The sequence below is a fragment of the Balaenoptera acutorostrata genome, chromosome 11 (genome assembly GCF_949987535.1).
Source record: "Balaenoptera acutorostrata chromosome 11, mBalAcu1.1, whole genome shotgun sequence".
NCBI classification, from domain to species: Eukaryota; Metazoa; Chordata; class Mammalia; order Artiodactyla; family Balaenopteridae; genus Balaenoptera; species Balaenoptera acutorostrata.
The window spans coordinates 10,094,131-10,106,184 of NC_080074.1; the positions used below are offsets into that span (position 1 = coordinate 10,094,131).

At 41.1% G+C, this 12,054-nt stretch overlaps 1 protein-coding gene across 1 annotated transcript in view; it reads left to right on the top strand.

The window, feature by feature from the left end:
- FAM227A (family with sequence similarity 227 member A) overlaps positions 1–12,054 on the top strand; it is an 88,969-nt gene that overhangs the window by 23,905 nt on the left and 53,010 nt on the right. The window contains 3 exon segments of the mRNA XM_057556551.1: positions 2,238–2,339; positions 2,836–2,940; positions 4,975–5,098. Of these exon segments, the coding sequence (XP_057412534.1) occupies positions 2,238–2,339; positions 2,836–2,940; positions 4,975–5,098 (331 nt within the window).

The following is a 12,054-nucleotide window of genomic DNA, read 5'->3' on the forward strand; positions in this document are numbered from 1 at the left end:
GTGAAACCATACATAGCTATCACTAGCATTCTCTGAGTAATAAGATTGTAGTTTTTAAAAAAATTTTTTATTGAAATATAGTTTATTTACAATGTTGTGTTAGTTTCAGGTGTAGAAGATTATAGTTTTTTCTTCTTCCTTTTTCTGTAATTTAAAAATGGAAGAAAGACCTTTGGAAATGGATGGTGTGTTTCACAGATCCGCCATTCCTGTGAGACCTCCCAGCCATCTTTGCTGCCCCTGATAGGCCCGCTGGCCCAGCCACGTGGGCTCTTGCTCCATTTGCTGTGTGGGTGGCCCCCAAGACAGCGAATACTATGCTACTTAGTGTCCCATTTTTTAGGTCCCCTGGGGAATGTTTTCCTTAGACCTTAATCCCAAGAAAAACTGTGCATCTACTGGAATGCTTTTAGTCTTATAACTGATGCTGGTTCCTGCTTTTCTTTGGCTCCCAGGAAACCCAAGGCAGATTTGTGCCCTGCCTTTAAAGGGACCCTCTTCCATCCTGCTCGGGGGCCATCCCAAACTTTTACTTGCCTCCTCCTGGGATTCCTTCTCTCAAATGTCTGTTTACCTGTGAACACCTTCAGGGCAGGGACTCTCCATCAACATCGCGAGCACCTAGGTGCTCGATAAATATCTGTTGAAGAGCTGAAATGAAATCTTTTTGAAAGGAAGCAGGAGTGTGAATAAATAAGCAATAAAGAACTAGCACACTCTTAACAAGTGCTGCCTAAGTGCCTGGCACTGTTCTAAGTGAGTATGTGTGCTCCTTGTGTGAGTCACTCATTCATTTAACCCTCATAGCAGTCCTGGAGGCAGAGACTGTCGTCATCATCATCTCCATTTCCCAGATGAGGAAACTGAGCACAGACAGTTTCAATAACATTGCTCAGGGTCACGCAGCTAATAAGCTTAAGAGCTGGATTAGAATCCAGGCAGTGCGGTATCAGAGTCTGTGCTCTCCACCTCTCAGACGATACTGCCTCTCTAAGGAAACGTGAGGAATGGCGGAAAAGACAAAGCCAAGAGCAGGGCTCAGAGAGCTCCTTGCTAACTAGGGTGGCTTGTGTATCAATGCACCATGCCCCCCGCTTCTGTAGGCTTGAAGGGAGTGCCAAGGAGTCTTTCCCTTTGCATCCAGGATGGGGGCAAGAGAGAGATCTCTGCTCCTCCTAATGGTAAGAGGAGAGGCAGCCTAACCATGTCTCTGGGGCCAGGCTGCCTGCTCTTGAGCCTCCCAGGCTGTGTAAGCTTAGGCAAGAATCCTAACCTTTCGATCCTCATTTTTCTCTTCTATAAATTGGGGATAACAGTTCCATCATCCAGCACCAACCGCAGAGATAGATGATGAAAAATAAAGTGAGATAATGAATGAACGGCATAGCTCAGTGCCTGATACATAGCAAGCATTCAACAAATGTTACATATTATTGTGGTAGCAGCTTTGGAGTCAGGGAAGGTTCAAGACCCAGTTTAGGACAATGAAGCCTGAATTTTCTGCCTCTCTGAGTTCACTGATAATTCTGTTCTAATTTTAGAACTCCATATGCTTACTGCTAACTCAGCAGGATTTCATGGTCCAGTGATTTGCATCTGTATAATACCTATATGTTTGTTGTTACTGATTATTATTGACTGAACACAGATGACAGCATAGAGCAACTGCCTAGAGTTATGGGTTCCGATCCTGGCTCTGCCACTTGCTGGCTGTGTTACTTTGGGCAAGAGACTTCAGCAATATATTTATTTATTTTGGCCGTGCCACGTGGCTTGCAGGATCTTAGTTCCCCCACCAGGGATCAAACCCGTGCCCTCAACAGTGAAAACGCAGAGTCCTAACCTCTGGACCTCCAGGGAATTCCTGTGACTTCATCAGTTTAGTCCTCAGTTTCCTCATCTGTGAAATGGAGATAATAACACAGGCCTTGTATGATTATTGTAGGGGTTAAATGAGAACACGTAAAAACACCTGGCAAGGTAAATAGTTGGCACTCACTGAAAGGTTAGGTGTTTTTTTTCTTTTAAGTTGACCCCAAAGTATGTTGACTCCAAAGATGACTGGCGGGGAGGTGGTGTGATTAATGACAGTAACAAGCCATGGAACGTAGGCGGAAAAGCAGGTTTTGAGTGGAGATGATTATGAATCTGGCTGTGGCCCCAGGTAAATTTCAAAGAACAAAGAGGTAAATAAATAAACAATAGCCATGATCATGTGAATTTTGTTTCTTTTCAAGTCTTTCTGTTCAGATAGAGAATTAGAGCAGTTTCTCTCTTCTCCTTCTGTAAGAGCCATATGGCTGGATAGCTTCTGGTGGATCTTTCATGAAAGGTACCAGGTAAATGCAAATCCGATGGCTTCTCTCCCTCACTTAGGTTATTTTTCTGTGGGACAAACCCCAGCCTCTTTAACATGGGCTGTAAGCCCTTCTGATTCCACGGACCGCCCCGGCAGCCTCATCTGTCACACCCTATCCCTTCCCCACCCATCCCTCGTCCATACACTCTGGGCTGTAAACATTGCACCATGTCCTGCAGCTCCCCAGAGCATTAAGAACTGGTCCGTGTCACATGGCTGGTCAATGGCAGGGCAGAGAGTAAAGTCAGGACCTCCTGGCCCAGAGTTTGGGTGCTTTCCTCAACATTCTGCCTCTCTGTATGTGTTTTATAGATCCTATAAAACAAATCAGTGTATTATTTCATAAATAATTTGAGATTAAATACCTTGAGAATAAGATTCCTAAAAATGAGAGAAATACTTAGTTAAGATTCCCAGTCCTTGGCCGCTTCAACAAGGGGCTCTAGTAATTCCTTTTCCGTTTTTATTCCTGGTAGCCAAAGAAGGAAGTCCAGAGCAAGCTGTTCGACCGGATAGCCCAGCACTATGCCTTTCTTTTGTCTGGTGAATCCAGGTCCCACTACGAAGAGGCTCTCTTAAAAGTGAGCATCAATCGCTTTTGAGGAAAAAAATCACATTAGATAGCTATTCACTTCTGGTGCCAAGTTAATGCCCTTAACGTGCTTTCCATAAGGGAGTAATTAGTAAGTTGTGATATCTTCATATACTGACTTGTAATGCAGCAGTTATCAAAAATAAGGTAGATCTATATATACTGATAGGGAAGATGTAATGATGTATTTCAAGTGAAAAACAAAACTCCATGTTAAAAAAATTATATGTATATGTATGTGTGCCTATGAGTAGAAAAAAATGTCTGGAAAAATATTTACCAATCTCATAGCAATGCTTATTTTCTCCAGGGAATAAGGTTATAAGAAGCTTCCTTTTATATTTTATTTATTTCTATAGTATTTAAGTAAGCATGAGATATTAAAATTATGAATATACATGTGTACTTTTTATATATGTATGTACATATATACTAAAAGGGTTGCTAGAAGAAAATATAAGTGAATATTTACATGATTTGGGGGTGGGGAAGGACTTTCTAAATAAGACCCCAAGGGAATAACCATAAAGATGAAGACTGATTTAACTATATAAATTATTTAAATTGCTACAGTCAAAGTTAAAAGGCAAATGAGAAACTATGCAAAAATACTGGTAACATATATGCCACACAACATAAAGAAGTCCTACAAATCAATAAGAAAAATGGACCAATGGACAAAGTACATAAAGCAGAAATTCACCAGGGGAGAAATAAAAATGGGAGAAAAAGTTCACCTTTGACAACAATCGAGGGAATTCCCTGGTGGTCCAGTGATTAGGACTTCACGCTTCCACTGCAGGAGGCGCAGGTTCTATCCCTGGTCGGGGAGCTAAGATCCCACATGCTGTGTGGTGCGGCCCAAAAAAATAATAATAATAATTGAAAATACAAATTAAAACAATCCTTTGATACATCTTTTTACCTGCAAGATTGCATAGATTAAAAAGTGTAATTCCCAGTGTTATGAAGGACATAGGGAAATGGCACTCAGACAGCCTGAGTGGGAAGTGAATTGGTACAGATGGGCTGAAAGGCACTTATACTAGTTAAGTGTCTGCTTAACAAGTTGCTTAGGCTTTCTGTGTCTCAGTGTCATCACCCATAAAATGGGGATAATAATGCCTCTCTCGTTGAGTTGTCCTAAGTATTAAATGAGATGATGTTTGTAAGGCATCTGACGTATCACCCAGCACATGATAAGCCCCCAATATATAATAGCTGCTATTGTTACTCTTATTATACCATCTTCTGGAAGTCATATTTGAATATATAGTAAAAGCTGCTTTCATTTATGCATTCAGCAAATTTTTTATGCATTCAACAAATTTTTGATTGCTTAATATGTGCCAGACACTGAGCTAGCTTAATAAATCAATATAATTATTCTGCTTAATTTGTAACGCAAAGTCCTAGAAACAAGACAACATCCACAGATGCAGAATGTTTAAGTAAATTTTGATATGGTCACTCAGCACAATATTATGAAGGTCACTACTGGAAAAAAAAAATCCCAAAGAGTTTATAGTAACCCAGGGAAGTATTTATGTTATGATATTAAATTAATAAAGCCAAATATAAATGTATAATTTGACCTTAACCATAGTTAAAAAGCAACAACAGTACCACTTATGCACAGAAAAGGAAAAAAAAAACCCAGGAAGTAGGACTTAATATTATCTCTGGGAGACAGCAAGATGGGTATGTCAAATGTACTTTGTCATCTTGTGCGCTAATCTTTGGCCAGGTTGTAGAAGGGGCTGAGGCACAGACCACATGCAGAGGAGCTGGGGGAGGGGGGTTTGCTGGCCAGCATAGCATGATGTTTGAGGAGTGGTCCCAGGTAGGGTAAGGGGTCCACTGAGATGTGGGGCAGCTGCAGATAGAAATTGCTTCCCTCGTGAACAGGAAGGCAGCACGGTGTCAGGTAGAGAGTTTTATCACAAGTCCTTTCTGAAGTCAGGGGCTCTTTTCTGGGTGTGGAAATGTCCAGAATATTGCCTGAGCTCTGCTTGCCCCCCAGAGGTTGACATCACTTCTGAGTAAAGCCCTGTACACCAGCTTCTGCTGCTGCTTCCCTCAGTCCTGGTTCAACACTCACGAATTCAAGTCTGACATCTGTAACACCATGAGCCTGTGGATTTCAGGTGAGAGGTGGCTACTTTCTCCCGGGGAAAGCAATTCCAGAAACACGTCTTCCACCCGAGCCCAGGTAGGTTCCTGTTTGCCATCACACCTCTTCATCGAGGCAGTTGTTCTTTTCTCTCCTTGACAATCAAGAAAGTAAAGTGTGTGGTTAGAGCCCGAGGAGTACTGATGATCCTCAAACAGTTCTGAGACATTCCTAGTCCCCTTTCGTCCCCAGCTGCATCGGCAGGGAGCAGGTTTCGGCACAGCCCTGTTAGTTAACAATGTGCTGTAGGCCGATGGACCCAGGAACCCAAAAGCAGTGTGCTGGCTAGATAATCCCACCTTCCACCCCCACTGTGACCCCACTTGACCCAACTGCCGTCCCCCTCTCCCTGCAGCACACACAGTGCCAGCTTGATGTTTGCCTGTCAATTACTTTTCAGTCTCCTTCCTCACATCCCCCATCTCAACCCAGACATCCTCTAAGGTCGTTGAAAGCTGAGAGGTTCCCTGTGTACTAGATACTGTGCTAAGTAAGCACCTTTCACATTTCCTACTGTTGAGGGTCTCCGAGATCACTTCCACATTAGGAGATTTGGTAAAACTCACAGGTCTCAGCATACAGTTGTATTTATGGCTAAGATTTATTATTGCGATGTAGTAAGGGTACACAGCCAGATCATAAGGGGAAAGACAGGCAGTGTTTGGAGGAATTCACGTGCAGCCCTCCTCCTCCCGTGAGGAGTTATACAGAGCCCCTCATCCCACTGCAGTGAACACGTAGCAACATGTGTGTGATGTTTCTGCGCAGAAGCCCATTAGAGAAACAGCGCCCAAGGGTTTTACTGCAGGCTGGTCATGGAGGCACCTCTGTCTATCAAGCACCAAAGTTCCAGGGAAGCAGGTGTTTAGCATCAGCTACATTGTTATATAAACAGTCTAGGCGCAGTGAGTCACTCTCGTCAGCTAGGGAATAAAATTTCCCCCAGCTTTATTGAGATATAATTGACATAGGACACTATGGAAGTTTAAGGTGTACAGTATGATAATTTGATACACATATATATTGTGAAGTTTTTACCACAAGCAGGTGAGTTAACACATCCTTCACCTCACATAATCCCCATCATGTTGTTGTTGTTTTATGGTGAACATTTAAGATTTACTCTCAGGACTTCCCTGGTGGCACAGTGGTTAAGAATCCGCCTGCCAGTGCAGGGCACACGGGTTTGAGCCCTAGTCCGGGAAGATCCCACATGCCGCAGAGCAGCTAAGCCCATGCGCCACAACTACTGAGCCTGCGTGCCACAACTACTGAAGCCCACGCACCTAGAACCCGTGCTCCGCAACAAGAGAAGCCCCCGCTCGCTGCAACTAGAAAAAGCCCGCGCGCAGCAACAATGACTCAACACAGCCAAAAATAACTAAAATAGATACACGAATAAATAAATAAATAAATAAAAAGATTTACTCTCAGAGCAACTTTCAAGTGTACAATACAGTGTTATTAACTGTAGTCACCATGCTGTCCATTACATCCCTGGAACTTGTTCCTTCTGTAACTGCAAGTTTGTACCCTATGCCCCACATCTCCTGATTTTCCCCACCCCCAGCCCCCAGCAACCACTGTTCTACTCTGCTTGTATGAGTTTGGCTGTTTTAGATTACACACACATAAGTGAGATCATACGGTATTTGTCTTTCTCTGTGAGACTTATTTCACTTAGCAAAATGTCCTCAGGGCCCATCCGTATTGTCACAAACGGCAGGATTTCCTTCCTTTTTATTGCTGAATAATGCTCTATTGTGTATATATGCCATAGTTTCTTTACCCATTCATTTGTGAGTGGACAGTTAGGTTGTTTCCAGGTCTTGGCTATTGTGAATAATGCTGCAATGAACATGAGAGTGCAGATATCCCTTTGAGATAGTGATTTCATTTCCTTTGGCTGTATATCCAGAAGTGAGATTCCTGGATCATATGGTACTTCTATTTTTAATTTTTTGAGGAACTTCTATACTGCTTCCATAGTGGCTGTTCCAACTTACATTCCTATCAACAGTACACAAGAGTTTCCTTTTTTCTCACAACCTCGCCAGCATTTGTCGTCTCTTGTCTTTTTGACAATAGCCATTTTAATAGATGAGGGATGATAATCTTATTGTGGTTTTGATTTGCATTTCCCTGATGATTAGTGATGTTGAGCACCTTTTCATGTACTTGCTGGTCATTTGTATGTCTTCATTGGAAAAATATCTATTCAGATCCTTTCTCTTTTTCTAATTGGATTGTTTGGGGTTTTTTGCTACTGAGTTGTATAAGTTCCTTACAGACTTTGAATATTATCCCCTTATTAGACATACGGTTTGCAAATATTTTCTCCCATTCTGTAGGTTGTCTTTTCATTTTGTTGCTTCTTTGGCTGTGCAGAAGCTTTTTAGTTAAATGTAGTCCCACTTGTTTATTTTTGTTTTTGTTTCTTGTCCTTTTGGTATCATACCCTCCAAAATCACTGCCGAGACCAATGTCAGGGAGCTTTTTGCCTGGGTTTTATTCTAGGAGTTTTATGATTTCAGGTCCATTTAAGTCCTTAATCCATTTTGAGTTGTGAATGGTGTAAGGGGGTCCAGTTTCATTCTTTTGCATATGAGTATCCAGTTTTCCCAACACCATTTATTGAAGAGACTATCCTTTGCCCATTGAGTATTCTTGGCTCCTTTGTTAAGTATTCGTTGATCATATATGCATGGGTTTATTTCTCGGCTCTCAATTCTGTCTCATTGATCTGTTTTTCTGCTAGTACTATATTGTTTAGATTTTCATAGCTTTGAAATATGTTTATTTATTTATTTTTGTAATTTTTTTTTTTTTTTTTTGGCTGTATTGGGTCTTCGTTGCTGCGTGCAGGCTTCCTCTAGGTGCAGCGAGCGGGGGCTACTCTTCGTTGTGGTGAGCAGGCTTCTCATCGCGGTGGCTTCTCTTGTTGCGGAGCACGGGCTCTAGGTGCACGGGCTTCAGTAGTTGTGGCATGCGGGCTCGGTAGTTGTGGCGCACGGGCTTAGTTGCTCCGTGGCATGTGGGATCTTCCCGGACCAGAGCTCAAACCCATGTCCCCTGCATTGGCAGGCGGATTCTTAACCACTGTGCCACCAGGGAAACCCACCCTTGTTCTTGATCTTAGAGGAAAATCTTTCAACCTTTCACATTTGAGTATGATGTTAGCTGTGGGCTTTATTATGTTGAGGTATGCTCCTTCTGTACCCACTTGTTGAGAATTTGTATCATGAAAAGACGTTGAATTTTATCAAATATTTTTCTGCATTTATTGAGATGATCATACGATTTTTATCTTTCATTTCATCAATGTGGTGTATCACATTTATTGATTTTTGTATGTCAAAGCATCCTTGCATCCTAGGGATAAATCCAACTTGATCATGGCGTATGATCCCTTTAATGTGCTGTTGAATTCTGTTTGCTACTATTTTGTTGAGAATTTTTATACCTAGGTCCATCAGGGATACTGGCCTGTAATTTTCTTTTCTTCTAGTATTCTTATCTGGCTTTGGCATTAGGATAATGCTGGCCTCCTTAAAAGAGTTTGGGAGTATTCCCTCCTCTTCAGTTTTTTGGAAGAGTTTGAGAAGGATTGGAGTTAAAAGTTTTGTAGAATTCATCTGCGAAGCCATCTGGACTCGGGTTTTTCTTTGTTGGGAGTTTTTGTTTGTTTGTTTGTTTTTAACATCTTTATTGGAATATAATTGCTTTACAATGGTGTTAGTTTCTGCTTTATAACAAAGTGAATCCGCTATACATATACATACATCCCCATATCTCCTCCCTCTTGCGTCTCCCTCCCACCATCCCTATCCCACCCCTCTAGTTGGTCACAGAGCACCAAGCTGATCTCCCTGTGCTATGCGGCTGCTTCCCACTAGCTATCTATTTTACATTTGGTAGTATATATAAGTCCATGCCATTCCCTTCCCCCTCCCCACATCCTCAAGTCCATTCTCTACATCTGCGTGTTAATTCCTGTCCTGCCCCTAGGTTCTTCAGAGCCATTTTTTTTTCTTTTTTTCTTTTTTAGATTCCATATATATGTGTTAGCATACGGTATTTGCTTTTCTCTTTCTGACTTACTTCACTCTGTATAACAGTCTCTAGGTCCATCCACCTCACTACAAATAACTCAATTTCGTTTCTTTTTATGACTGAGTAATATTCCATTGTATATATGTGCCACATCTTCTTTATTCATTCATCTGTCGATGGACATTTAGGTGGTTGCTTCCATGTCCTGGCTATTGTAAATAGAGCTGCAGTGAACATTGTGATACATGACTCTTTTTGAATTATGTTTTTCTCAGGATATATGCCCAGTAGTGGGATTGCTGGGTCGTATGGTAGTTTTATTTTTAGTTTTTTAAGGAACCTCCATACTGTTTTCCATAGTGGCTGTATCAGTTTACATTCCTACCAACAGTGCAAGAGGGTTCCCTTTTCTCCACACCCTCTCCAGCATTTATTGTTTGTAGATTTTTCGGTGATGGCCATTCTGACTGGTGTGAAGTGATACCTCATTATAGTTTTGATTTGCATTTCTCTAATGATTAGTGATGTTGAGCATCCTTTCATGTGTTTGTTGGCAGTCTGTATATCTTCTTTGGAGAAATGTCTATTTAGGTCTTCTGCCCATTTTTGGATTGGGTTGTTTGTTTTTTTGATATTGAGCTGCATGAGCTGCTTCTATATTTTGGAGATTAATCCTTTGTCCATTGATTCGTTAGCAAATATTTTCTCCCATTCTGAGGGTTGTCTTTTAATCTTGTTTATGGTTTCCTTTGCTGTGCAAAAGCTTTTAAGTTTCATTAGGTCCCATTTGTTTATTTTTGCTTTTATTTCCCTTTCTCTAGGAGGTGGGTCAAAAAGGATCTTGCTGTGATTTATGTCATGTAGTGTTCTGCCTATGTTTTCCTCTAAGAGTTTGATAGTGTCTGGCCTTACATTTAGGTCTTTAATGCATTTTGAGTTTATTTTTGTGTATGGTGTTAGGGAGTGTTCCAATTTCATACTTTTACATGTACCTGTCCAGTTTTCCCAGCACCACTTATTGAAGAGGCTGTCTTTTCTCCATTGTATATTCTTGCCTCCTTTGTCAAAGATAAGGTGACCATATGTGTGTGGGTTTATCTCTGGGCTTTCTATCCTGTTTCATTGATCTATATTTCTGTTTTTGTGCCAGTACCATACTGTCTTGATTACTGTAGCTTTGTAGTATAGTCTGAAGTCAGGGAGCCTGATTCCTCCAGCTCTTTTTCTTTCTCAAGATTGCTTTGGCTATTCGGGGTCTTTTGTGTTTCCATACAAATTGTGAAATTTTTTGTTCTAGTTCTGTGAAGAATGCCATTGGTAATTTGATAGGGACTGCATTGAATCTGTAGATTGCTTTGGGTAGTATAGTCATTATCACAATGTTGATTCTTCCAATCCAAGAACATGGTATATCTCTCCATCTGTTTGTATCATCTTTAATTTCTTTCATCAGTGTCTTATAGTTTTCTGCATACAGGTCTTTTGTCTCCTTAGGTAGGTTTATTCCTAGGTATTTTGTTGTTGTTGCAATGGTAAATGGGAGTGTTTCCTTAATTTCTCTTTCAGATTTTTCATCATTAGTGTATAGGAATGCAAGAGATTTCTTGCATTAATTTTGTATCTTGCTACTTTATCAAATTCACTGATTAGCTGTAGTAGTTTTCTGGTAGTATCTTTAGGATTCTCTACATATAGTGTCATGTCATGTACAAAGAGTGCCAGTTTTACTTCTTCTTTTCCGATTTGGATTCCTTCTATTTCTTTTTCTTCTCTGATTGCTGTGGCTAAAACTTCCAAAACTATGTTGAATAATAGTGGTGAGAATGGGCACCCTTGTCTTGTTCCTGATCTTAGTGGAAATGGTTTCAGTTTTTCACCATTGAGAACGATGTTGGCTGTGGGTTAGTATATGGCCTTTATTATGTTAAGTTCCCTCTATGCCTACTTTCTGGAGGTTTTTTTTATCATAAATGGGTGTTGAATTTTGTCAAAAGCTTTTTCTGCATCTGTTGAGATGATCATATGGTTTTTCTCCTTCAGTTTGTTAATATGGTTTATCACATTGATTGATTTGTGTATATTGAAGAATCCTTGCATTCCTGGGATAAACCCCACTTGATCATAGTGTATGATCCTTTTAATGTGCTGTTGGATTCTGTTTGCTAGTATTTTGTTGAGGATTTTTGCATCTATGTTCATCAGTGATATTGGCCTGTAGTTTTCTTTTTTTGTGGCATCTTTGTCTGGTTTCGGTATCAGGGTGATGGTGGCCTCGTAGAATGAGTTTGGGAGTGTTCCTCCCTCTGCTATATTTTGGAAGAGTTTGAGAAGGATAAGTGTTAGGTCCTCTCTAAATGTTTGATAGAATTCGCCTCTGAATCCATCTGGTCCTGGGCTTTTGTTTGTTGGAAGATTTTTTTTAAAAATAATTATTTATTTATTTATTTTGGCTGTGTTGGGTGTTTGTTTCTGTGCGAGGGCTTTCTCCAGTTGCGGCAAGCGGGGGCCACTCTTCATCACGGTGTGCAGGCCTCTCACTATTGCGGCCTCTCTTGTTGCGGAGCACAGGCTCCAGACGCGCAGGCTCAGCAATTGTGGCTCACGGGCCTAGTCGCTCCGCGGCATGTGGGATCTTCCCAGACCAGGGCTCGAACCCATGTCCCCTGCATTGGCAGGCAGACTCTCAACCACTGCGCCACCAGGGAAGCCCCATGTTGGAAGATTTTTATTTTTTATTTTTTTTATTTTTTATTTTATTTTTTTTTAATGAGGATCTTGAATCAGATGCGTATGTTTGATTGATTGATTGATTGATTGATTTTGGCTGTGTTGGGTCTTCGTTTCTGTGCGAGGGCTTTCTCCAGTTGTGGCAAGCGG